The sequence below is a fragment of the Bufo gargarizans genome, chromosome 3, assembly GCF_014858855.1.
Source record: "Bufo gargarizans isolate SCDJY-AF-19 chromosome 3, ASM1485885v1, whole genome shotgun sequence".
Taxonomy (NCBI): Eukaryota; Metazoa; Chordata; class Amphibia; order Anura; family Bufonidae; genus Bufo; species Bufo gargarizans.
Window position 1 is genome coordinate 503,092,968 of NC_058082.1, and position 27,796 is coordinate 503,120,763.

The window sequence follows — 27,796 nt, forward strand, 5'->3', positions numbered from 1 at the left end:
GGTCACATATGCTGCTGTAGCCAGTGACTTGGTCTTCATGTCCTATCTTATCTACTTGTCATCAAATGCCAGTAAACCTTGGACCACTGATGTGATTATAAACACAGTATGAATCTGACACTTGCACTGATAGAGGATGAAACATAGTCCAAGTAAAGGACGCCAAATGTGCCGACAAGAGCTCTCAGACCTGAAAGTTAGAAGGACAAAACATCAACAGTGAAGACCAAGCTGCTTACCAGGATAACTTAAAGGGTTATTCTCATCTGAGACAGTGGGGGCATATTATTAGGATATGCCCCTATTGTCTGATAGGTGCAGGTGCCACAGATGGGACCTGCACCTATATCGAGAACGGAGGCCTTAAAGTGGTGGAGGGTGCACTGTGCATGCTCAGCCGCCCTCCATTCATTTTCTATGGGGCTGCCGAAAATAGCTGGCTCGGCTATTTCCGTCAAGCCCATAGAAGTGAATGGGAGCGGTGGCCAATCATGTGCGGTGCGCTCCTATTCACTTCTATGGGGAGAGCGCTTGATGGTGGCCGGACTGGAGTCCTCCAGCTACCACTTTGCAGGGCTCCATTCCCGATATAGGTGCAGATCCCAGCTGTGATATAGGTGCAGTTCCCAGCTCCTATAAGACACTATTCTAGCGATATAGCCCCATTGTCTGAGATGAGACAACCCCTGTAAGGGTGGGTTCACACTAGCGTTATGGAGTCCGTTATGACTTTCCGCTATAACAGGGTTATAACGGAACATAATGGAATCCATAAGACAGAAGGGCGGATCCGTTTTGCTGCCCATAGACTTGCATTATGCCAGAATGCAAAACGGACGCCTTTAAAAGGCATTCTGTTTTCTTTCCGTCCTAATAGAAGTCTATAGAAATCAAAACGGATCAGTCTGGGTCCCGTTATGCAAGGACTTTGTTTTCCGTCTTGCATAACGGGACCCAGACGGATCTGTTATGTTTTCCCATAGACTTCTATTAGGACGGAGCAAAACGGCACCTGAGGGGTTAACTGCCAAGGATCGCAGCTACCGCTCATAGAGGTCGGGAGCCGGCTATGTGATTCTGCAGCTCCCGCCTCCTGTATATGAATTAATGAGAGAGGTATCTTCATTGGTGGCGCAGTGCGCCCTCCCCCCACCCCCAGTATTAAGAACATTGGTGGTGCAGTGCGCCTCCCAGTATTAATCATTGGTGGCAGTGGCCACAGGATCCCCTCTCCCCTCCTCCTCAGTGGCAGTTCCCATCGGAGCCCCAGCAGTGTAATCCTGGGGCTCCGATCGGTTACCATGGCAGCCAGGACACAAAGCACAGGACAGCAGGGAGAGTGTGAAGTCCTATTCACCCTAATAGAGCTCTATCAGGGTGAATAGGACAAGGGTTCTAGTCCCTAAGGGGGCTAAAAGTTAGTAAAAAAAAAAGTAAAAAAAAATTGTAAAACACCAAAATATTAAGTATAAATGAAAAAGAAAGATTTACAAAAAAAAACTACACGTTAACAATAAACATTTTCATTTTCAGCAGATTTGTGTAGGATTATTTATTTATTTTTTTCAAAAATGAAAATTCACAGAATATTGGTATAAATTATCGGTTATCGGCCTGAAAGTTCCCAGATTATCGGTTCTAAAAAATCAGTATCGGTCGACATGAGAGAATTAGGCCCAAAGGTGGACAACCGCTTCATTGCTAAACCTCAGCTACATAAGGACATGCTGGCAGTTTAGGGGGCCCCAAACCAGGTGACCAACTGCCTGTGAAGATGTCTTCCCTTTCAGAACCTCTGAAGCAAGGACTGCTATTTAAAAGTCGTTCTGTAAGATCACGTGATCCCATCCATGCACCTCATTGGCTGAACCCACACATGACACTTCAGGCGCGAGCACCACTAGAGGCGCGGTCAAAATGTGTTTTACCCAATAGACGACTACAGGAAGTGACGTGTGGGAGATCACGGCTCCTCCCCTAGGAAAACACAGATTGAGAGAACTCTTTTTCAAAAGAAGCCGTGGGCGGAGGGAGCGCACGTTGCCTGGATACACGGGATGTGACGGACGGGGTCCTGCACTCGTGGTGCACGCTGGGTATTTAAGGCCTGGCGGGACGCTCGGCCGATCATGTGTCCGTCGGGAGGGCGGGTAGGAGGGGTCAGGGATCGGCTGAGGCGGCTTTTTCGGGACGTTTTGAATCGGGAGTTACAGCCGGTCGCTTTGCTCCTGCCCGCTGCCCTGCTTCTCCTGCTGCTGCTGTACTGCTTCCCTCTGCTCAGCGCCCTGGTGCTGTGTGCGCTCGCCGCCTGGGCTTATCGGAGGGCGGGCAGGCGGCTGTGGAAACTCGCTGGCGGAGCGGCCGCTCTACGGCAGAGGCCTCTTCCACACAGAAGACCCCGGGAGCCGCTTGTCAAGTGGAGCCCGGCCTCCTTCTTGTTACTTATGGGCAGCTACCTCGGCAAGCAGGAGCCCCCGGCCCGTGGCATGGGACGGGGTGCCCGGGAACTGAAGGAAAGGCTAACCAAGCCTAACCCCGCGGTGCCAACTCCGGCCAGGCGCCTCTCGTTCAGGTGGGTGCTGGTAATGAGGCACTGGTGGAGGTTACCTGCGGCTGGGAGACACACTGGTGCTGTCGCATGTGCCGGTGTTTGATGGGGGGCAGGCTCAGTGCTGGGGGGGGGGGTTCCTCAAGATGGGCAATCACTAGCTAATTGGGAAGGGGGGGTTGCAACTCTTCCCCCATGGCTACAGTATTGTACAGATTGTCATTGCAGCACAGACCAGGGGTTGGACCCCACTGAACAGCTTGGGATGTTCTATAAGGAGGATAAGCCTTTTGTGGCTTATCCAAAAAAAAAAACACCCCATGTAGCTAGACACCCCCTTTACAGCAGACCGGTCCCCTCCAATTGCAGTACAATCTGCAGGCAGCATGTTGTAGAGCAGGAGGAGCTGAGCAGCTTGATGTATAGCTTTATAGAGATGAGACAGTCTGCCCATAGACTGATTAACCACACATCACAAAAAATAAATAAAGGCCAATTAAAATGATTTCTTGGCCCAAAATGAGTAAAATGTGATTTAAAGAAAAGTTCTGAAGGTGCCTGTTGGGGATGAACAAAACGAGCTCCACACTTCGGTTTAATGCTTTACGGAGATCTCTCTGTACAGCATTAAAATGTATGGGCTCCAAGGATGTAAAGAGTTATCACTGAAATCTCGCGAGACTTCAGTGAATAACTTTAGCATTTGATTTATTCAATTTTAAGAGCCATTTTATAACTGGTATCCAATGTCTGCTGCCTCGGTACAGAAGCGGTTTTCGGAACAAAGTTTTAAAATGGCTTTTAAGTTGAAAAATCAAATTCCGAAGTCTTGTGAGATTTCGGCGATCACTCTTTCCTCCTCGCCGGAGCACATACATTTTAATGCTGTACAGAGACAGTTCTCCATACAGCATTAAAACAAAGCGAAGAGACTACAGATCTAGGACCTGACGCTCTGTTCATCCCTAGTGTCTTTAGCCGTTAAAGGGAACCTGTCACTGGGATTTTGGGTATAGAGCTGAGGACATGGGTTGCTAGATGGCCGCTAGCACATCCGCAATACCCAGTCCCCATAGCTCTGTGTGCTTTTATTGTGTAAAAAACTAACGATTTGATACATATGCAAATTAACCTGAGATGAGTCCTGTACGTGAGAGGAGTCAAGGACAGGACTCATCTCAGATTAATTTGCATATGTATCAAATCGTTTTTTGACACAATAAAAGCACACAGAGCTATGGGGATTGGGTACTGCAGATGTGCTAGCTGCCATCTAGCACCCCATGTCCTCAGCTCTATACACAAAATCCCGGTGACAGGGTTCCCTTTAAATGTATAAATTAGTTTTTATTGAATCTTTTCCCGCAAAACTATATTTGCTCAGCTCTTCCTGTTCTAAAACATGCTACCTGGTGTTCCAGGTCCGGTGCCAAGCTCTTTCCCCTCTGCTTCCTGACCCTGCTAGACTAGAAGTGACATGCTGTGTACCTGCATGTTGGTGGTTATGTGCCGTCTGTGCACATCACCACTGCCACCATTGATTAGCAGTTGTGCAGTGTCATAGGGGAATGAGAGATGATGAATGTGTGTATATATCTCTATCTATCTCGTGAAATGTCAGAATTTGATGTCAAATCTTGCACTTTTCTCCTCTCTCTCCAGAGAGACTCCAGTTGTAAGTAACCGGACGTTCATGAGCCCGCGCAGGCGGTACCCTACCCACCAGCCCCAGTACAGCATGCCTGGGTCTCTTCCCACAGTCTATATAGATGGCTTTCCAAGGAAAACTCTGCTGTCTCCTAAACATTCTCAGATTCGCAGTCCAATGACTGTGAAAATTGCACGTCCTGATCCGACTATTGCTCGTTCGCCAGTGTAAGTAATAAACTTTTTTAAATTATAATTATTTTTTTCCCTAAGAGTTAGTATTAGGCTGTGTAGTTGACGCGATTCTTGGGGTGAGAAGTGTTTGGACCAGGGCTACACGGAGGCTTTGGCTGCCATAAAGTTCTTATTGCCCCACATTGTGGACTACCTTGTTTTCCATCACTTGCAGGAAACCAAATGTCTGTAGTCGTAGCGTCAGTTTTTAGACTAGGTAAGTGTATGCGTCCTCTGCAGATGCATGTTGTGGGATTTTTAGGCAGGGTGCCTGTCTTTCTAAATGTAAAGTATGCAAAGAGTTATCTCCAAGTAGTCAAAATCCAACTTATTAACAAGCCTTGGGACATGACCAGGGAATATAGCTAAGCCAAATATCTATCCATAGACGGCTGTTAGAGGGTGCTTGCCCCTCATCGGTACGGAGTAGGGTTCTAGCACCATAAACTGGTTGGCAAGTTCCCTTTTAAAGGGTTTCTGTCATGAGAAATAACGTTATGTAGCTGACTGACATTAGTGATGTGCTGATGTCAGCAGTACATAACAAATTTTCATTTTTGAAAAAAAAATTCTTACACAAATCTTCTGAAAATGAATGTTTGTTAATGTGTAGGTATTTTATTTATTTGTTAATCTTTCTTTCATTTATACTTTATTTTTTTATAACTAACTTTTAGCCCCCTTAGGGACTAGAACCTTTGTCCTATTCACCCTGATAGATCTCTATCAGGGTGAATAGGATCTTACACTCTCCCTGCTTCTCTGTGCTTTGTGCACACAGGAGCATGGAGCTTACCAGGGCTTCAATAGTGTCCTGGCTGCCATGGTAACCAATCGGAGCCCCAGGATTACACTGTTGGGGCTCTGATCGGAGGCTAGAGGGGACCCTGTGGCCACTGCCACCAATGATTAATACTGGGGGGGCACACTGTGCCACCAATGTGTTTAATACTGGGGTAGAGGGCTGACTGCCCCACCAATGTTTTTAATACGGGGGTTGGGGGGCGCACCGCGCCACCAATGATTAATGCTGGGGGGCGCACTGCGCCACCAATGAAGATAAATCTTTAATTTATTCATATACAGGAGGCAGGAGCTGGCTGCAGAATCGCATAGCCAGCTCCCGACCTCTATGAGCGGTAGCTGTGATCTGCAGCACCTGAGGGGGGTTAACGACCGTGGATCGCAGCTACAGCTCATAGAGGTCGGGAGCCGGCTATGTGATTCTGCAGCCAGCTCCCGCCTCCTGTTCAATTTGAATGAATGAGTAAGTTAACATCATTGGTGGCGCAGTGGCCACAGCCCCTCCCTTTCTCTTATCTGTCTCTTCATTGGCAGCACAGGGGGAGGGAAACACTGCTTCCTTCTCCCATGTGCTGCTGAGGTAGCATGGAGAGCGCGGTCAGCAGCACGATCTGTGTCTCTCTCCCCCCCCCCCCCCCCCATACGTTATTGGAATATCGGCAAAATAGATGCCAATAATGGTCAAAAGCCTGACTATCGGCTGATAATATCGGTAAAGCTGATAATCAGTTGATCCCTAATATCCATTTATGCTGCAAGTGTTGAGGGAATACTTCATAGATGCCTTAAGGATTCACATTTGCTCTCTCTCTCCTAAGTTTGACTAGCCTGCTGTCTCCCAGCCTGGCCTCCCCATCAGTTTCGTGCACACCTCCAGATCCTTGTGCAAAGGAGACTGTGCTCGAAGCCATCCGGGAGAGCAGAAAGAGGATGAACAAAGATGAAGACTACAGTGCCAGTGGGGTGATGGATACCAAGAGGAGGTAAGAGTTCAGAACATCATGGGAGGTATGGCCAGCACCTTGGCCTTGGGTAGACTGAGACGAGTTAGATCACAGAGCTGCATAGTGTTTTTCTGAATTTAAGGGTAAAGGTGGCCACACGCAGTAGATAAGATGGTAGAACAGACATCTGGTGAATGATCAGTTCAGGAACATTTTGGTTCATATAGGCCACTACAGTTCACACTGCCCATGCGCTTTCCCCTGAAACTGGACGATGAAGGAAAGATTTTTCTGGGACGTCTTTTCATAGTAGGATCTTTAGTTCGTTTAAAGACAGATCATTTATGAAAGATCTGTTCAGTTATTGGACGAAACTGTTAAAGGGAACCCGTCACCTCCCAAGCCGCCAGCAGCAGGTTTCTGATGCCTTTCTTCCTGAAGGCAGATGCAGCAAAAGTACTGAAAACATTGTTTTATCCCCTGCCCGGCAGCTTCTCGACATGCTTGAAGTCAGGTAACCACGCTCCCTTCGCTGTCACTGACAGCTGGCAGTTCGGCTGGCTTTGCCAAACCCTCTGCATAAGTGCTGTCAGTCACAGGGAAGGGGGTCCGATTACTGTGACTTGAAGCAAGGAGGCTGCTGCCCCCTTGACTTCAAGCATGTGTGGAGAAGTGCGGCGGGCAGGGGATAAAAACTGTTTTCAGTACTTTTGCTGCATCTGCCTTCAGGAAGAAAGGTATAAGAAACGTGCTGCTGGCAGCTTGGGAGGTGACGGGTTCCCTTTAAACATGGCTGATTTATTTTCCAAAGATAGTCTGACAATCATTTTAGCTGACTGATTGTGAACAACTTTAGACTAATGTGCATGGTCACCTGGTGAATGGAGTCTCCTGCTTCTGGCTCAGTCCGCTGCTTGGTTTTCAGCAGCTGCCAATACAGATCTGTGTGGGCACTGGATGTTGGAACCTCACCAGCTGATAAAAGCTGGAATACTCTTAAGCTCGACTTGTTCACATTTAATTTTTGGTTTAAAGGTATAGCTCAGGAATTCACACCTCCTAACACATGACAATCAAACTGTAGCAAAAGGTATACAGCAATTTAGTTATTCAACACAGTGGTTTTTTTCTCGCCCAGTTTCCTTGGGGGACACAGAAGACCTTGGGTATAGCTCATCTCCATAGGAGGCGTGACACTAAGTGAAAACTGTTAAGCCCCTCCTCCACAGCTATACCCTCAGCCTGGAGAGAGAGACTGCCAGTTTTTGCTTAGTGTCCAAGGAGGCAAGACACTCCCTGCTCTGCAGGGCTGATTCTCCTTGTTTTAATTTTTGATTTTTACTTTTTTCTTTTCTTTTTGTTCCAGAACATCAGGGACAACAGAGACGCACTAGACCTCTCTGTTTCTCCCGGGGTCGAGCTGCGCCAGTGCCGGTCATCCGCACTGCTGCCTCCCCCACAGAAGGCAAGGTGGATCAGGGCAGCCCAGCTCCCCTACATCCCGCCAGCACAAGGGTCGCCCGCACGCCAAGTCCCTCTTCCAGCGTCCTGCCACTACGGTGCCAGTAGCTGAAGGGGCGACCCTGCTGGAACGGACCGAGGGTGAAGACGGCTATGGTGAGAGATTGGCTTCTCCAGCCCTACGTCCCCCCCCCCCCTCACCCCTCACCCCACCCCGGTCTCCTGCGTGCCTGACCCCCATACTGACAGGGCCTCTGGACCCTTTTGTCCCTGCTAGCCCTAGGCTGGCCCTGGCTGCACAGGGCGACATTCTGCTCCCATAGGACATTGGCACCCTTCTTCCTGCAAGAAGAATGCCTGGGGAGCTGCACCTAGCTGCCCCTGACGTAGGGGTTAGGCAGGCTTCCCACTCTCACAGACCCGGTCTCAGGGTCCCCCTCCCTCTTACCGGCCACTGCTTCAGGGCCAGAGGGCCCGCGCCTTGCTGCCCCTGACCCATCACGGGCACCGGTCCGGTCAGCACTAATATATCCGGTGCGGCCGGGCGCCGCAAAAGGTTTTAGGTTCCGCGGCTCCCGCGGCGGTCCGCCATTCCAGGCCCCCTTACTTCCGGCCGGCGGGGTGGGCTCCCGCGGCCAGCGAGCCACCATTCCGGTCCCTGTCTCTTCCGGCCGGCCGGGTGGGCTCCCGCGCCGGCAAACCGCCATTACGGGCCCCTGTCTCTTCTGGCCGGCGGGGTGGGCTCCCGCGGTCGGCGGGGCTCCGCTACTTTGGTCCCAGGCTTCGGCCTGCTGGGCCGCAATCCCGACCGGCCCGCGGGGTGGGCTCCCGCGGCCGGTTTGAAGCGCCGTTCTGCCGCAGGTCCCGGCGGTATGACGGGCCGGGCGCCGCAATTTAGCCCCCGGCTTCGCGGCCTACTAGGCCGCAATATTCCGGCCTCTGGTGGAGGGGGCGGGAACTTCTCCAGGCGCGAATTTTCCCGCCTGGAGGTTCCTCCGCCCCCAGGGGATCGCACGCCGCCCTCCAGGCCGGATCCCTGTTAACCCTTTGGGTGCAGGCCGGCTCCCAAAAATGGGTCTGTATAGTTGGCCCCCCTTTTTTTCTCTGTCTCTCAGGGCCCCTATATGGTGGCTCCCCTTTAGCCTCAGAGGCTGAGTTTAAATAATAATTAAAAAAAAAATAATGAAATAACATAAAAATAATAGATCATGTTTTCTATTGGGCTGCGCTTGACGCTGCAGCCTCATCAGTAATGCTGCATGTCTGCATGACCTCTTTCCACAGGCGGCATGGTGTTGCGCTCCCAGCCTGCGTCGCTGCTAGGGCATTTCCCCTTTTAGGCGGTTTTCTTGCCTCTTCCAGGATACGGCGCTGGCCAAGTGCATTCGGCCCTCTGTAGGCAGCATTCATAATCTCTCCAGTTATGGTGCCTGCCATGTGCATCCCCCCCCCCCTCCTAGGCGGGCTACTGCACTCTCCCTGGCTGGCCATGTGCATGACCCCCTTCTTAGGCGGAATGCTGCACCTTCACCGGATACGGTGCTGGCCTTGTGCACGACCCCCTTCCATAAGCGGAACGCTGCACTCTCGATTTGCTGCCGGCCATGTGCGTGACCCCCTTCCGTGGGCGGAACGCTGCACTCACTGGATTCGCTGCCGGCCATGTGCGTGACCCCCTTCCTGGGCGGAACGCAGCACTCTCACGGGATCTGTTGCCGATCATGTGCATGCCCCCCTTTTTTTAGGCGGGATACTGCACTTTCACCGGATACGGTACTGGCTATGTGCACGACCCCCTTCCATAGGCGGAATGCTGCACTCTCGCTGATGTGCTATGATGTACTTATGTACTATGTTATTATGCTGCACTCTCGCTGATGTGCTATGATGTACTTATGTACTATGTTATTGTGCTGCACTCTCACTGGTTGCGCTGCCGGCCATTTTTTAGGCGGTATGCTGCACTCTCATTGGATTCCCTGCCGGCCTTGGGTATGCCTCCTTCCCTCAGGCAGCATACATACATCCCTCTGTCTTTGGGTGTTTCCTCGCAGGTACGTTGCTGGCCACGTGCATGTACCCCATACATGGCAGGGTGCTTGCTCTCTCGCTGGATCCGCTGTCGGCCATAGGCATGACCCCTCTTCCGTAGGCGGTGTACGCACTCTTGCTGGATTCGCTGCCAGCCAGGGGCATGCCTTCCTTCCTCAGGCGACATGCACGCGTTCTTAGTGACTGTGTTTGTCTCTCGCCAGTACGTTGCTGGCCATGTGTATGACTCCCATGCATGGCGGTGTGCTCGCACTCTCCCTGGAGGAGATGCTGGCCATGTGCTTTACCCCCTTTTTTCTGGGCGGTGTGCTACACTCTCACCGGATACTTTGCTGGCCATGAGAATGGCCCTCTAACATGGGTGGAACGCTTGCACTTCCATTGGATACGGTGCTGGCCTTGTGCGTGACCACCTCTCACTTCAGGGCAGAATTTGGCACGCTCATGGGATTCACGGCTGTCCTTATATGGCTGGGCTGGACTTGTACATGTCCCCATTCATTGGCAGAGTAGTTACTCTCTCGCTGAGTTCAGTGTTGGGTGTATTATTGCACACTCCTTTAATGCTAGGATGCCCCTGTGCATGTTCCCCTTTCACTAGGTGGACCTCCTGCGTTCCTGCTGGTTTATAGGGTATGTCCTGCTTCTCTGAAGTAGGTTCGGCCTTAGGCATCACTCCCTTTTGGGACGGGTCTTTGCACTCTTGCCAACTGCAGTTGGCCAGGTACAATTTCCCCCCCTTCGGGGTGGACTGATTGCGTTCCATCGCATGCTATACTGGTTTTGTGCATAACTCCCTTTCAGGTTGCACTTTGCGATTCCGTACATGCTGTGGCGCTCTGGGACGAGCCCCCCTTTTTTTTCTAGGTGGGTTGGCCTTCTCGCTGCTTGCGGGGCTGCTCGTTCGTATGCCTCACCTGCTTCCTGCGGCATACCTTTGTTTCTTGGGAGACGATGCTTGCCGCCAGCCTTGCACTCGTCCCTAGGGAGTTCATTCTGTCCTCCTGACCGGACAGGCTCTATTTCTCTCTGCTGCACCGAGCTGGGTGGTGCTCATTCATTTAGTTGGCCTTTCATTCCAGGGAGTGTTCGTGGGTCCTAGATGCATGCCTTTTGCGTCCTTCTGCAGCATTGCTTCCCTGCGCAAGTGGTCACATGGTCGAGAGTGCTGTTGTCTGAGGCGCCTCTCGAATTCGTCATTGGCGCTGGCAGGACTGCGGTTCCCTTGCCTGCCGCAATTTCCTCCTCTTCGGATGCAGTGTGGTATGAGTCCTTCCTCTTGGCGCCTCTACGCTTCTGTCTGATCTGCTACCGGGTTCGGGCTGCTCTTCTCGGGACGGTCACCCAACTTCTCTTGGGTGCTGGATTACCCAGGTCCGGAGGACCTCCGCCTTGGGTTCTTCGAGGTATTCGCCTTCTGCGAGGCGGTGGACCGGGCGTCTCACAGTGTAGCGGGTTCTGCCTTTGAGCTGTCCTATGGCTTCCCTGTTGCCCACTCCTCCTCCTTTCGGTTGGAGGGTGTTCTGTCGGCCTCTGTCTCGACTGCCTCTTTTCGCCGGCTTTGTTTGGCTCCCGCTCTATACAGATCACTCCGATGTGGCTTCCCGCCAGACTTCGGAGGCTGTGTTTTCACTGTCCTCCCCTCTGGGGTGAGCATGGTTGTTCCTGTGGATGGTTCCTGTGTTCCTTTTGGCCTCGTACTGTCTCCCTTGTTCACGCTGGCTGTATTAGCTGTGTGCTTGTTTACAGAGTCTACCGCGTTCTGTCCTCCCCGCTGGGTGCAGATTGCGTGGCCCGTTCTAAGACGATGGTCCTGATGTAGACTTACCTTCTCGATAACTTGGGGGGACTACCTTTTCGGTTCAGATTGTCCTTTGATCCCACACAGGGGCTGTACAACGTGGTTACATCAGCATGGACTTTAGCCTGCCTTCTCCTGGCATCTGGCGGATCCTTTGGGTTCTTTCCATCTGTCCTTCTGCTCCCCCATTCGGGTGGATGCGGGTCAACGTTGTTCGAGGGCCGACGGGGCTAGTTTTGTCGACCCTTCTGCCCGTGTTACTGGTCTGCGCCTGTTCTCATTGGGTTTTCGCCTGCTTGCCAGGCGACTCCAGCGGGTTCTCTGCTGTCCACTCCTGGCTGTGTCTCGTCCAGGATCTGTCGTAAGACTTAGGGTTTTTTGTCTGGGGTTCTGTGGGAAGCTGTGCATTCCCCACTCTGAAGTTCTTTCCCCATGGTTCTGTCTTTTAGTTGAGGTGTCAAGTGTCGGCGCTGTTCTTTCTCTTCCAGCGTTCCCGGCCCTCTGGGCCTGCCAAGACCTTCTTCCTCGGAGTGGCTCTTTGGTTCCTCTGTACTGTCCTTCGGTACCGCCCTGGGGACTATATCCTGAGCTCTCGGCGCTCCGGTCTTGCCCTTGGAGCCGTTACAGGAGTTCTCTCTATCCTTCTGTCCTGTACGGTTGTGTTCCGTATCAGTCGTGTCTCTGACGGGTGCCGGCATGGCCCCCTTTTTTTGTTACGAGCTTTCTGTCTTTTCCAGGACAGGGCTGTTCTGCATCTCGTTTCTTCCTTCCTTCCTTCCTTCCTTCCTTCTGAAGGTGGTGTTGCCTTTCGCTTCAACACCTCACCTATTTGGACGTTGTTTGGGCCTGGCCGTTTTTTACTTGGAGATCTCCGACTCTTGCAGTCGTTCGGCCTCTTGGGGTTCCAGGAGGTCTGTGCATAGGGTTGACAGACTCCAGGGTGGTTTTCCTCCGCTTGATCAGATTGGCTATTGCTGAGGTTATCGCACCTAGGGCAGGATTCTGTCTTGGTGTCACCGTTCCTTTCACCAGAGCGGTCGGTGCCTCCTGGGCCGGAGGCATTGGGCTTCGGCCGTGCATTTGGGCACGGCGGCCACAGGTCTGCCTTGCACGCCTTACTGAGTTCTACAGGGTGCATACTCTGACTTTGGCAGATGCTGCCTTACCCCGCCTGGGTTTACAGGCAGGCGGTTCATTGATGCCTTTCGGGTGCTTCACCTTGGTGCTGTGGTCCCTCCCCCTTTTGGACTGCTTTTGAACGTCCCAAGGTCTTCTGTGTCCCCCAAGGAAACTGGGCGAGAAAACGAGATTTTTGTATAACTTACCAGTAAAATCTCTTTCTCGCTCTTTCCTTGGGGGACACAGCACCCACCCATTAATTGTTTTTTCTCTGTGCGTTTTCCGAGTTTTTGTTACCCGTTGGGTAGTTGGCTTGTTGGTTCCTTGTTGGACTTTGCCTTTTCTCACTGCTTGGACACGCAACTGGCAGTCTCTCTCCAGGCTGAGGGTATAGCTGTGGAGGAGGGGCTTAACAGTTTTCACTTAGTGTCACGCCTCCTATGGAGATGAGCTATACCCAAGGTCTTCTGTGTCCCCCAAGGAAAGAGCGAGAAAGAGATTTTACTGGTAAGTTATACAAAAATCTCGTTTTTTCCAGATGGAATCATGTAGTCAAGTTATGCAATTTTTATTTTTTGTCAGTATCAAATGAAAGATGATTCTTCTGGACTGTGAGCCTCATTGACACGCACGCATCAGTCATGATGTTTGAATAGTTTAAGCATTGAAATGTACATCTCCGATGGACAGCCCAACAGGTGCAAAAATTGTGAACCAGGGCTTAGTGCATTAACGTATACGAACTCGGTGTTCTAAAAGGATGCTCTTTTACTGATATATATTCCGTATGGGCTCTCGATGTGTATTCAGTAGTTTTTCCAGCAATTATGCAGAATGTCTAGTTAAATCAAATGTGAACAGACCCTTATACTGTATAGTGTTCATTCAGCTCTACTGCTTGTATATAGTCAGTCACTGTATACTTTCTTCTAGGAGATCGATCAGCAGTGGAAGTGGGGAGTCTTCATTGGAGTCTGCCGTGGTTAATGGTTCTTTGTCTTCCTTCTCGAAGTAAGCAATGTCTGTTTTCTAATTTCACATTAATGCATACCCTAAGGGCTCTTTCACACGAGCGGATGCCATGCGACTAATCTGCTGCATGAAAGACACTGAGCAAAAACATGATTGATAATGCTCCGTTCCTCTGATCTTTTTACTACAAAATCGGTGAGAAAGTTGTCACCATGATTTTGTAGTGAAAAAGGTGACAACTCACTGATTTTTCTAGTACAAAGATCAGGAACAGAGCATTATCATGTTAATGCTCCGTGTCTCTGCTGTCCAGAGCGCAGCTTGGCATTCAACGCAGTGGATTACCCGCATGACATCCGCTCGTGTGAAAGAGCCCTAACAGTGCCGCAATTTTCTGGCTTTGCATTTCTCATTTTAGCTGCTTAGACTGAAACTTGCCAGTCGAGCCCGTAGAAGAATTTTCCAGGAATGCCCACCTTTCTTATGAGCATTGTTGATTCTCAACCATTTTTGTTATCAATTGAGACTTAGTTGATAGTGTAGCATTTAAAGGGATTCTGTCACCTCGTTTTAGCCTATAGAGATGCAGACATGCACGGCTAGATCGCCGCTAGCATGTCCACAATATACCTGTCCCATAAAGCAGTGTTTTTTTTTTTATTGTGTTTATACGATTTTAGAGATATGTAAATGAGCCTGGTAAGGTGCCCAAGGGGCTGTACTAACCTTCTTGGTGCCCAGCTGTACCCCCCTGTGAAGGAGCCCAGCACTGCCTGCATCCTCTGAATCTCGTTTCTTCAGTTAGATTGCTGTAATCTTGTGATGTGTGAGCTCGTGCATGCGCAGTTCCTTCCCTGAGGCTGATGCCAGCACAGGGAAGGAACACTATATATCAGCACTGTGCATGCACAAGCTCATGCATCGTGAATACGGCAATCTAACTGAAGAAAGGAGGAGATTCGGAGAACGCAGGGGGAGTGGCTGGGCACCAAGAAGGTTAGTACAGCCCCTTGGGCACCTTACCAGGCTCATCTACAGATCTCTAATCTATTTTTTATTTTTTTTTAAAACCCAATAAAAAGACACAGCTTTATGGGACAGGTATATTGCGGACATGCTAGCGGCGATCTAGCTGCGCATGTCCACATCTCTATAGGCTAAAACAAGGTGACAGAATCCCTTTAAAGAGGTTTTTCTAGGCTCCTGAAATTGATGACCTGGTTATCATAGCTGTTTGCACCCTAACATCCATTGTCTCCGTTAGGTCAGACACCTTGAAACGAGCGCTGAATACACAAATGCTTGATGAGACTGCTAACAAACGCTCCCGTACCTCCTCCAATAGTTCCTTTAGTAGCTGCGCAATAAACGGACTTGCTATGCCGACTCATAATGCAATCACAAGCTCCTTCAGTTCCAGCAGAGTGCTCCTACAGGTATTGAATGGATGATGGTAGTGTTGTGTTTTCTAGGAAACTTGCACCAGTGAATATAAGGGACAAACTTTTAATACGCAATTGTTGCCCTTTTAGAAACGAAAGAGAAATTGCCATAATTCATCTGTAGTTTCAAGTTCACCCTCATCCCGGAGCCAAACACCAGACTTGTCTGCCAAAAAGGCCAGGTAAGTGTAACTGATGAAAGCTTCCAGCAGTCTCCATTGTCTGCTGCATGTGGATCTCCATGACATGCCCACGTGAGTTTTTTTTTAACCCCTTTAAGTGATCAGATGTTTACCGATCCATCAGATAGTTGTTACAGATTTTTAGACGGGCTACTAGTTTGTCTCAAAGTAGCCTGCGCTAGTAGTCATCTTATGTCCTTCTTTCCTGCAGAGAAGAACCACATGAAGTGAGCCAGTCTACACCAGTGAAATCAGCCAGTAGGGACCAGTCTGGGCAGTGTAAGTAAAAGGAACACAACGTTCGGTCTAAATGTCATGGTTTTATTGCTGTTCATAGACCAGGTTTGCCAGTAATTCACGCGTGGTGGCCACTGGATACAAAATTCACACTAACCAAAAATATCAAGTTTGGATATACAACCAGTTGGATTCACCTGTAATTTAGAGGCATTTAGGAAAAGTGCATTAGCAGTCTGTTTGCCATGGGCAATTCTCCCCCCCCCCCCCCCCCACTAAGGCTTCTTGCATGCGACCGTATGGCTTTTTCAGTATTTTGCAGTCTCCAAAAAAAGCAGATGACTTCCATGTGTATTCAGTTTTTTTTGTGGAATGGAACAGCTGGCCCCTGATAGAACAGTACTATCTTTGTCTGTTATGTGGTTCTATCTTTGAACAAAACAAAAATACGGAAACGGATGTACCCTGCCATGAGCTTTTTGAAGAGGAGGTGGTGCTCCAGGTGAGCTGCTTTCTCTTCATTCCTCCTCTTACTTCGTCTTGTCTCGGAGGCACTGTGTAATTACAAGTGCTTGTAATTAGTCTATGCAACTGTTGCAAGCAAGACAATATGCAGTGTAATGAAGGGGAAGCGGTGCTTGAATGGATAGCTGGTCGCCTTTTTAAGGGACTTTCCATTTGGGAGAGGAGCTACAGTAAGCCAGCATTGCTGATTGGGGATGCTGGGTGTCTGATTTGCCCATCCCCCACTTACATTATATGGAAGGATTGTTTGGCACAGCTTTTATTTGCTTTATATATTTTTTCTTAGATATTGAAACGCCTTCCTCAAAGTCTTCTGCTTTAAATTCATCTGATAATGGAAGTGGTGGACCTCGTAGGAAGAAGGTTTTGTTGGTCTGTTCTGGACGTGGCGATCAGTACCCACTGGTAAATAACCTTTGTACATAACCCAGCACCCACACTCCCTTCATACTTTGAGTTCTACCAAAAATATTTTTTTCTCTCCTTGTAGCCTCCTCCACCTGTGGTTGGATACAATATTACATCAAAGGATCTGGACTCTGAGAAAAAGGCATTTTTACAGAGGCTTAACAAGGCACTAGAGGAAACTTCTTCTGGTGAGTTATTTACGAAGTGTCTTCAGAAAATGAACTATTTAAGGGCTCTTTCACACTTGCGTTGTCCGGATCCGTTGTGTACTCAATTTGCCGGAATTACACGCCTGATCCAGAAAAACGCAAGTGAACTGAAAGCATTTGAAAGGGATCAGTCTTCAAAATGCGTTCAGTGTTACTATGGCACCCAGGATGCTATTAAAGTCCTGGTTGCCATAGTAGTAGGGGGGGAGCAGTATACTTACCGTCCGTGTAGCTCCCGGGGCACTCCAGAATGACGTCAGAGCGCCCCATGCTCATGGATGACGTGTCCATGCGATCACGTCATCCATGCGCGTGGGGCGCCCTGACGTCACTTTGAAGCACCCCGGGAGCCACACGGCTGGTAAGGATACTGCTCCCCCGCTCCCACTACACTTTACCAAGTCAAACAGGACTCTAGCATCCTGGCAGCCATGGTAACCATTCAGAAAAAGCTAAACGTCGGATCCGGTAATGCGCCGAAACAACGTTTAGCTTAACGCCGGATCCGGATTAATTCCGGATCCAGCCTTGCAGCAAGTGTTCAGGATTTTTGGCCAGAGCAAAAAGCGCAGCATGCTGCGGTATTTTCTCCGGCCAAAAAGCGTTCTGGTCCGGAACTGAAGACATCCTGAACGGATTTCTCTCCATTCTCTTAAAGGGGTTATCCCACTTTGCGTTTTTAAACTTACCTGCTGCCACCGCGCGTTCACTTCCTGGATTCTGGCTGGGGGCGGGCTTCATCTTGATTGAAGTCTTCTCCCGGCCGTGCCGCGCGCTGGACTGAATGCGCACGCCGCTGCGCATGCGCAATGGTGACTTGTACGCAGCTCTGTACTATTCTGGTAATTATAAAATCCTTCACTTGTGGGCTGTACCCCCTTACAGCAGCTGATCAGTAGGAGTGCCTGAAGTTTGACCCCCATCAGATATTAACTTGTCCAAAGGATGTGCCAACAGTGTTTCAGTCCTGTACAACCCATTTAAAAAATATCCTTAATCGCATTGATATTTGTATACATAATATGCCTATCTTTTTTTTTTTTTTCCCCCTTACAGATTCTATCCCTGTCAGCTCTGTGCCATCTACTACTGCTGCTGCATCACCTCTCTTTAGTTTATCTGCAACATCTGCTCTCACATCACAGACCTCTACAACAACTAGTAACCCCTTACTACAGAGTCTAGCTAAAATGCAGAACAAGGAAGGTCCACAAGGTGAGGAAGCAGTGTGTATGCTAAGGCCTCTTGCACACGACCGTATGTATTTTGCGGTCCGCAAAAAATATGGATGACATCTTTGTGCATTCTGTAGTTTACAGAACAGCTGGCCCCTAATGGAACACTATCCTTGTCATTAATTGTCTGCATTATGGACAAGTTCTATTAATAGGACTTTTTTTGCAGAATGGAAATACAGAAATGGCATGCACACCTGAGTGCCTTCCGTGTTTTTTTTGTTTGTGGACCCAGAATGAAAATACATTCATGTGGACTGTGCAAAGTCATTGCTTTTAATACTAAAGCTACCGTTCCAGAAATCTGTTTCCAGAAAATTGGACACAATGCTTTGTAGGGTTAGGACTAGTTCAGCCTTCACTTAGTGATAATGTGCTTTATTGTTTGGAGAAAAAGATGTTTTTACAAGGGCTCTCCATAAACCTACTGTGAGTTGAGTGGATCGATGCTCTAAATTCTGGTTATGACTGTTTTCAAAAATACTACATTCACGGATGTCATGTTTACCTGGTTTACGGATGGGGACTTCACTTCTGCAGCCCTGCACTGGGTGGGAACTATGTTACCCTGGGACTTGTGCAAACTCCTATTAGTTCCTGCACCTCTCCCATGTTGGTCTGATGTAGTCCCTGTCCATACACTAAACCAAAACCTGGTAAAGGGTGTGACTTCAGTGGATATAGAAGAGGTTCCAGAGCGGTCAATCCATGCAACTTGGGTTGCTGGGTCCCAGAAAACCCCTTTAATCGTATGCAGAGGGCAGGTCTGAGCCTGTGCCTCTTCTCCTGCTTCCTTTGTAAGCGCCACTCTGTCAGTCTAAAGGGAATGGGAGGGGTGCGCTTAAAGGCTATGGACACCTTTTTTAAGGGAAATAGCACTCATTTTGAGCTAAAAAAAAAAATCCCTTTCAATTGGTCTTCATTAAAAACTTTGAGCTTCTTTCTCTGTACAGCCTTGAGTCTCGGGTAGCAGGTGTCGTATTTTTACGGTTTCCTGTCAGGCTGCTCACCTGATGGCTCTTAACTGATCAGAGCTAAAACGCTCAATGTTGAATATTTTTAATAAAGATCAATTGGAAAAAATGATTTTTAGCCCAAAATGAGTAAAATTTAATTGTTAAAAATAAAAATTGCTCTTGCTGGTGTACGTTGCGTCCGTTTTCAGAAGCTTGCATGTGTGGACTGACAGTGGAGACAGCTGTGGGAATGTGGCACTTGATGAAGTGCTATGGCCAATTCAGACAGCTCATATTGAGGGACTATCTTAACAATCAATTTAATGACTTGTCTTGATTTTATGTAAGTGCGTTTTTAAATGTATTTTTTTCTGTTCCCTAGAACCTGTACAAGCTCTTGCTGCACAGTTTCCAAGTCAGAAAGCTCCCTCACTGGGTTTGTTTTCTAAAGACGATTCTGGTCCTTGTCAGAACGCTTCCGTCAAGATGATGTCCCCACCAAGTGCTGCTGTGTCCAGCAACTCAACATCTCAGCTGGATGGTGGTGCCCAGAACAAACCGGAGTCAAAAAGTAGTCTTCTCCAACTTCTTACCCAACAATCAGGAAATGATTCACCGTCTAGCTTTAAGCCACTATTTCCCAGTACTGTGAGCTCCACTCCACCCAGTGTTTCCTCAAGTGGGCCATCTCTGCCCTCTGTCTCTTCAACAAATACTTTTAAACCAATATTCGGCGAGCAAAATGTGCAGCAGAATCAACCTGCAAGTACCTTTAAACCAATATTTGGGGACTCGTCCATTCAGCAGCCTGCCACATCTGCATCGCCCTTCACATTCCAGATGAATTCAAATCCTACATCCACTGCTCCATCTTTTTCTGGGTTTGGTGCTACGTCAACCAGTACAACTCCCAGCACGGAGAGTGCTACAAAGCCGTCACTTCCTCTGCTGGCGTCCAGCAGTGCCACCAATAGTTTTAGTTCCACCTTCTCTGGCGGTATAACCTCTAGTAGCACCACTGCTTCTACAAATGCGTTCTTGGCAAGCAGCACAAGTTCTGACTCCCAAACAAAGACAAAACTTGTATTTGGACAAGCGCCTACCTCACAAGCAACACCTGGCTTGAATGCGTTTGGGAATACACAAACTGCTCCAATGTCTCAGCCCCCACAGGCCTCTGTGTTTGGGTCAGCCGCTTCTGCATTTTCGTCTCCACTCAACTCCAATCCACTTTCCTTCCCTGCTAGCTCTGGTACATCTACTTTTAACAGTGGCTCAGGGAGTGGTGTACAAGCAGGCAAACCAGCCACTAATCCACTTGCCAGCTTTGGCACCTCTGGAGGTCAGTCAACATTTGGATCAGGCACTCAGCCTGCTTTTGGGAGCAGCTCTCAGTCTGCATTTGGTGCAAACTCTCAACCAGCGTTTGGTTCAAGTGCAACTTTTTCATTTGGATCTGCTGTTGCAACAACAAACCCTACAGCCTTTGGCACGATGAATAGCACGCAAACAAACAGTACCCCCGCCACAAGCCAGTTTGGTGCGTCAAAGCCCTTTAATTTTGGAGAAAAATCAAACTCTGCTGTATCCTTTGGTGCAACCACAAGTGCTATGCCTGCCCCAATCATGAGTTTTGGAAACTCCTCTGGGGCTCAGAATAGCACATCATTGAGCTTTGGGACCCCTGGACCAACAGAAAACAAGCTCCCCTTTGGTGAGTGTAAAATTGTTTTTCATGTTTAAGTGGACAGTTTAAATGGCAAGCTGCTTGAATGATGCAGTGGGCCATGGGGGGTGGGGGCTCTTCATGGCTTATAGCAGTGAAGACCCTCTTATCACAGCATTTGCCTTATGACGGCTTTTGCTTGGTGGATGTGCCTTTTTTAAGAGGTTACCTAGGAATTTTGTATTAATTACCTATACAGAAGAGGTCATCAATATCAGATCCTAGGCCATGTGACGTCACTATTGTCGCTTGGCCTCGTTGCAGAGAAGACCCATAGAAGTGAATGGGACTGGGCTCCAATACCAAGCACTGCTGCTGTACTATGTATGGAGGGATGCCAGGAGCCTGTCCCCATGAAATGCAGTGCTATCTGAAAGCTGTGTCAGTCTGCTTAGCTCCCCCTGCTAACATGCTGCCCGGAGATCACACTGCATTTTATGGTGTCTGGTATGAAGGCATGTCTGGTGGGTCAGTTAGCAAGGCAGTGGTCCGATTCCCAGTGGGTGTCATGCTAGGCTTCTGTTAGACCGAAGGCAGCAGTCTCTAGTACCCCCAGCTATTGTGGAACTACAACTCCCAGCATGCACCATTCAGTTCTATGGGTGTTCTCCAAAATTGGATAGCTAATCTGACTGGACTGTATGCCTGCGTAAAACTGAAAGACACACCTTGATAAGGTTACTCCTTTGTACTAGCGGTCGATTTGCAGTCCACAGACCCATATCCCAACTGATAGTCTTATGTGATTTAGTTCTGAGGATATCTCCTGCTAGGACCCCCAATGATCACAAGAACAGTGGCTGGGTGTACATGCATGTGGCCACTCCATTGACTTCTAAAGCAGTTCCAGAGATGGCTGAATACAATGCTTGCCCATCTCTGGAACTCCCATAGAAATAAATGGAGCGTCCACGCACATGTGTAACTGCTGTCGTTTCAGGGGGTGCAGGACCCCCATTCTTGTAATCTGTGGGGGTCTTGGCGGTAGGGGCCCACCAATCTAATAGTTATCCCCTGTACTGTGGATGGGGTATAACTTCAACCAACCCGGAATACCCCTTTTTTAACTTCAAATTAGGGGTGGGCGATATGAATTTGGGCCACGATATGGATTTTCGCCATATCTCCTATATCGCCGGACCGCGATATGATCATTTTCTCCTGAGCCGGCACAGCTGAGGGAGGAGGGAGTCCCTCCCTCCCCACTGTGCGCGGCTGCCGCTGAAGACCAATGAGGACAGAGTAGGAGGAGGAGAGGGACTGTGGCCACTGCGCCACCAATGACTGTGCTGGCCATATCCCACAGGGTCGGGGCCCCCCCCCCATCATTGGTGTCAGCTTGCAGTTCCGATCGGAGCCCCAGCAGTGTAATGCTGGGGCTCCAATCGGTTACTATGGCAGCCAGGAGTCACGCTACTGAAGTCCTGGCTGCCATGGTATGTTAGTGAGCAGAGAGCAGCATCATACTCGCGTGCGCTGTGGCCGCCGGTCGCTCCTTCTGTCTGTGCGGCGGATTGCTAATGCTTACAGCATTAGCAATACGCCGCACAGACCTATGAGAAGGAGCGGCCACAGCGCACGTGAGTTGGTTGGTTGAAGTTATACCCCATCCACAGTACAGGGGATAACTACTAGATTGCTGGGCCCCTACTGCCGAGACCCCCACAGATTACAAGAATGGGGGTCCTGCACCCCCTGAAACGACAGCAGTTACACATGTGCGTGGACGCTCCATTCATTTCTATGGGAGTTCCAGAGATGGGACTGGGGGGGCACATGAGAGGCTGGCGCCATGGTCAGCTCCCTGCTGTTGTGTGCACAAAGCACAGGGCAGCAGGGAGAGTGTGAAGTCCTATTCACCCTAATAGAGCTCTATTAGGGTGAATATGACAAGAGTTCTAGCCCTTAAGGAGGCCAATAGTTAATAAAGTAAAAAAAAAAAAAAGTTTAAACACCCCCCCCCCCCAACATAGAAAACAATATATCGCATATCGCACATGCTTAAAATTATATCGCAATATAGATTTTAGGCCATATCGCCCACCCCAACTTCAAATTAAATTGTCCAAGCTTGTCTGGAGACTACTTGCCCTCTACTGATCAGGGTTCAGTTGTCTAAGGATGAAACGTGTACGTATGAGAATAAGGGCTGTATTATGCCAACAATTATCTCAGTTGTTGGTCAGATGGCAGTTTACATGCCAGCTATTGGTCTGATTGAACAGAAATTGGTCAGATAATCTGTTGGTGTAATACAGCCCTGAATCAGACTTCATACTGGAGACTTGCACGCACATGTTCTGCTGGATATACACGGATGAGTGTACACCATACAGCCTAGGCTCCTATGTTCACTGTGTACATGGAAGGTGCCACTCCCTATACTGCAGTAAGGTTTCTCTTTAGGGTATATGATTTATCAATTTGTAATTGATTCTAGTGCGAGTGTACTTTTAGTGATGGAGAGAATATTGCAGTTTCAGAAGTCAGTTCCTTCCTCTGAGAAGACCCTTACCCTGGCCATACTCCATTACTCCTGTCGGCTATTGAACGTGTGGGCAGCTTTATCGTCTTGCAGATGTTTAAGGTTGCTCAGACTAAATTGTGCTTTTCGTGACTGCATTAAGCTTCACTGTATTCTGTAAAATCCAGGCCTTATTCGGGTTACGAAACATTGCGCCAGTAAGAGATGTGCTGTGTTTGGCTTGGTTTCTAGACTTGCTTGTCCCAATGCCTCATTCAAAGAGCTGCAGTAGATACCATGATGCAGGATGAGGAGTACAGTCTGTTTCGTGTATCCAATCGTGTGGATGATGGAAATGGAATTGCATAAAGATGCCCTTTAGGTGTTGGTTTCCCATGAGACGGCAGACTTCCATATCATAGTGATGGGGTATCCATAATAGACACAATCACTCTAGAAGATGGGGGGTGATCCCTATGGGCAGGCTGAAATACTAGACTGGCTTGCGGTAAAAAATGTCTCACTTCTATTTTATATTATTGCCTTGTCTATAGGAACGCCTGCTACACCATTTGGTCAAAACGCCGCCCCTGCACCTAATACTTTTGGGACTCCTACACAATCCTTTGGCAGCCCCAACTCTTCATTTGGTAAGATGCAAGTTTTGACTTCACGGTATAGATTCTGGAGTCGTTTTTCATAAAGATGTTACATTAGGGTACTTCCACACTAGCGTTTTTCTTTTCCGACATTGAGTTCCGTCCTAGGGGCTCAATACCGGAAAAGAACTGATCAGTTTTATCCTAATGCATTCTGAATGGAGATCTGGTTGCTATGGACCCTGAACAGACATCCACTGCTGCTTCCAGCGGTGGCCATCCAGACTCCACCAGGAAAGGACATTGTGGCTTAACCTGCTGGCCTCATGAATGGCAGTGCAGCCTCAGATCTGTGCGGTCGCCTGCTTTTCTGGTGCTAAATCGGCGCCAAAATTCCAGTGTTCACTGTAATGTGAATACCCATTTACTCTAGCAATCTGGAGCACCCAGCTTTGCTTTTAAATCTGGTGCCTGACTGAGGGAAGGCAAAATAGTCTGTCCTATTGCATGGGAGGGGGAGGCTGCTCCTGCCAGTTGTCTTATAGCTGGCAGAGAGAAGAGGGTTATGGTTGGTCTTCTAGGACAGAATATTTCTATGTATAGTTATAATATATTTATTGTAATGTAAAACAAAATGTGAGCAGATGAGGGGAGGGATTGCTGGGATCTCTATTTTATTTTTTATTTTTTCCTAGGTCAAGCAAGTCATGGCTTCTCCATTGGAGTAACCTCTAAAACTTCAGGAGCTCGGCAGCGGCTAATGGCTCGGCGTCAGCACACACGGAAGAAGTAGAAATGCCAAACTGTCTCCACTAGCTCCTGTGAACTAAATGGGCTGTCCCTGTACACAGTTGGTGCGGGTTTTCGTGAAACGGAGAAACCGAATGCGCTGGCTTTCTTTTTCAGGCAAGGTTGAGTGATTATTGCTATCCTTTCCTGGTTCTTTATGGAGTGAAGTGGCTACCGTTCCATGCGTAATGACACTGCCAATCAGTTCCCGCTGGTCGTGCTCACGTTGGACCATTGCCACCTTGCTTTATGCACTTTCTCATCTGGACAGTGACCATCCTGTGGCTGGGGGCAGCAGGCTTCATCTTTATCTGTATAAATGTGTTTTGTAGAACTGCTTGTACTTCAGTTTTTGGATGTTGAGTCAGTTTATTTGCAGTGCCTTTTTTTTCCTTTTGCCTGCTTCCTCTCTACTTGATGATCTAGGTAACTTGATATTCCAGCTATTGCTGAGTTGCTCAGCAAGGGACGGAGTGCCAAAAGCCTAGACCCACTGTACCATGACCATAGCAATGTTCATAATGAATATTTACCACCGCACTTGAAACTGACCAAGTTATTGGAGATGACTGACTTGCTGCCTGGTGTGTATTTTCCCTATGAATTCAAGGAAGCACTTTTTTTAAAACTCAGAATGCGTGTTTTGCCAGGATTTCCCCAGTTATACCAGAACATGTGGTAATCTGCAAGGTGTTAACCATTTACTTGCTTTCTATCATCTATTGACTCCTAAAGCTTTAGGATGTGTTGGAGCTGTTTTACAGCCAAAACGGTCCTTCCCCTCTCTGGTGCAGATTGTAAATTCAGTAACAAGCGGGCACCATCTTACCGTATGACTGTCCATACTCTAATTGTCAGTCACTTTATTTGTGTTGTGAAAAATGTATTTGTAAGCTACCTCTAAGGGGAAGAGTGAAAGTGAACCGCATGTTGTGAGACTGTGCAGCAGATGTTGGGGTGTTCGACATGTTAGCTATGGCCCGCTTGGTCTGGGTCTACTGAATCGATTCATCGCATTGCTTGGAGTGAACTAGGATGGCTTGAGGGTCTTTATCAGAGCGTACACATTGCCAGTGACGCTTACAACTGCAAATGCCTAAAATATCTCTAGCTTAACTGAACGGAGGTGCAAGCTGCACTGGCTTGTCATTTCTATAGGTTAAGAATGTCTGATGCAGGGTTGTCAGTGTGACTAATTGTATGTATTTTGACCTTTTTTTAGAGCCTTGCTCTAGATCTGCTCTGACAATCTCTGGCTCTCCTGCTGCCACTTCCGTTAGGAGAATGGAGTAGCTCTGAAACAGCTGAAGAGAGTGAGACCGCTGCTCCAGAGACTCAATTTCTCTTTTTAAGGGGTATTCCAGTCTAAAACCTTAATCTCCTATCCCCTGGATAAGTGCTAAATGGTAGATCAAGGGGTCTGTCTCCTGGCACCCCACTGATTGTAACAGTCGGAGACCTTTGTCCCACCCAGCCACAATACTGGTGGTCTAGCATGGACCCTGCCATCCTATTCAGAGTCTGGAACTGGTGGGAACAGCAAAGCAGTGTTTGGACTCAATACCCATCTAGCATTTATCTAGTCGATAAGTGATTAATGCATCAGGCCGGGTGACCCCCTTCAACTAATAAATCCATTAAAGCAATTTCCTGCATGCAGTGGAGTCTAGTTTGTTTTGTAGTTGCCATCATGTCCCTTCATATCCTCTTGAATATCTATACAAGGAACTGGACTTGAGGCCCTTTTACACTGCCCAGGCATCAGGCAGATAGTCGCTAGCAAGCGTTTGTAGAAACTCTCGTTGGCGATTATCTGTCTGTTAAGGTGCCGCCAATTACACGATGAACAAGTGAAACGCTCATACATCTGGTAATAGAATCGTATATGCGGCACCTAAATCATTGTTTGCCGGCAGCAGATCGTGCCATCTAAACATCACACTGCTGCCAGGGATTCTGTATGGGGACAAGCGATGGCATTGGAAATCACTTCACATACTGTGGAGGAGATGCACGTGCAGATGATTGTCCGGAAGAAATGCTTCCTTCCTGACAATTGTCTGCTCAGTTAAGCAGTGTAAAGGGGTATTGACGCAGTGGAACAGTTTAAGCATTTGTTGTGACATCCCACTCCCCAAATAAATGTATATACATCTCCCCTGTATTCTTCTGTCCTTGGCGAGCATGCAGGCATGTTCCAGTAATGTCATTAGTTGTCCTGAGCTTGTATATCACTTGCAGCATGGGACAGGGAATGTGGCATATGACACTAATGGAATTTGCCTGCTGAAGCACCAAGGTGAGGAGCCAAACCTACAGTCTCAGCTCGTGGATCTAGGTGAATAATTATGGGTACACTGTATTGGCACCCAGTGTGAAGTTTTCTGTTTTGCCTAGGGTGTCTTCACTAGTTTTTACTGCTGGGCGATCTGTGTGGACATAAGCAATGGATTAGTGAAGCCAACATGCCACTCCTCATGCTGATGGGAATATCGAAGACCTGGTTACTTGATGTGTGCATCCAGAAGTGTAATAATGGAGACCCAGTCTACCAGATGTTCAGTCCCAGAGCGGTCCTCTAGCTAGAAAGGAACCCTCAGACCTTTACAGCCTGAAGTACTACTGTGAGGTTACCAGTACTGAAGTCTGTGGAGAACGTGTATGGCTTTATGTATGTTGGACTAGTACATAGTTTTGTAAGCTTGCAGTTTTGCTTGGTTTAGACTTGGGAGGATTTTTAGAATATTTTTTGTTTTTATAAATTCATATGTCTTAAACTTCTGATTTTAAATAAAACAGAATTGCTCAACTCGTCTTGTGTTGTATGAAGTTTTTTTTAACTACAACTTGCAGATCTGCAAAACACTGATACCAGCCTGTGCATACTGCACAATTTGTGGACCGCACACAGTGGCCAGCACTGATGGAAATGCCTATTCTTGTTTGGAATTGCTGACAAGAATAGGTTTTTTTGGTTTTTTCTTTTTTTTTGTGGGGCCATGGACCAGAACACTGTGCGGTCTGCATCTTTTGCAGCCCCCAGTGAAATGAATAGGTCTGCACCCCTTGTGCAAAATTGTGGCTCAGTCAAATGTGTGAGGTCTAAGGGTTGAGGCTAGTTTCAGATCTGCATTTTTAAATCCAGCAGGGTGTTCCACATACTGCCAGACCTCATTGACTACTATGGGATCCAGACAGTTTCCAGCATGAGTACTGTATGCACCTGTTTTGTTTGGCGGAAAACCAGCACTTGCATCGGAAACCGTCTGGATCCCGTTGTAGTCAGTGGGGTCTAGTGGTGAACGGCAGTTTCCAGTTACTCTGGATACTGTAAAATCTGGCAGGCTGATTTCCCTAACTTAAACATGCAGATGTAAAACTAGCCTTGTATAGATCGCATTAACATCTCTGTACCAAATCTGCAATACCTGGCCTGACTGCT

At 48.3% G+C, this 27,796-nt stretch overlaps 1 protein-coding gene across 1 annotated transcript; it reads left to right on the top strand.

Moving 5' to 3' along the window:
- Window positions 1–2,027: 2,027 nt before the first annotated feature.
- Window positions 2,028–27,168, top strand: POM121 (POM121 transmembrane nucleoporin). Its single transcript, XM_044283907.1, has 13 exons — window positions 2,028–2,572; window positions 4,211–4,423; window positions 6,052–6,216; window positions 13,544–13,621; window positions 14,847–15,018; window positions 15,115–15,206; window positions 15,418–15,485; window positions 16,255–16,373; window positions 16,459–16,564; window positions 17,642–17,800; window positions 19,159–20,490; window positions 23,521–23,616; window positions 24,261–27,168. Exons 1-13 carry the CDS (start codon window positions 2,130–2,132, stop codon window positions 24,356–24,358), a joined length of 3,141 nt encoding a protein of 1,046 aa, XP_044139842.1. The 5' UTR covers window positions 2,028–2,129; the 3' UTR covers window positions 24,359–27,168.
- The last annotated feature ends 628 nt before the right edge of the window (window positions 27,169–27,796 follow it).

What these genes read in the sequence shown, in the direction of transcription:
- POM121 (XM_044283907.1), top strand. Translation starts at nt 2,130, where the DNA reads ATGTGTCCGTCGGGAGGGCGGGTAGGAGGGGTCAGGGATCGGCTGAGG. An exon ending in ACTATTGCTCGTTCGCCAGT is followed by an intron (nt 4,424 to 6,051) that starts GTAAGTAATAAA and finishes CTCTCTCCTAAG; the next exon opens with TTTGACTAGCCTGCTGTCTC. An exon ending in TCTTTGTCTTCCTTCTCGAA is followed by an intron (nt 13,622 to 14,846) that starts GTAAGCAATGTC and finishes TGTCTCCGTTAG; the next exon opens with GTCAGACACCTTGAAACGAG.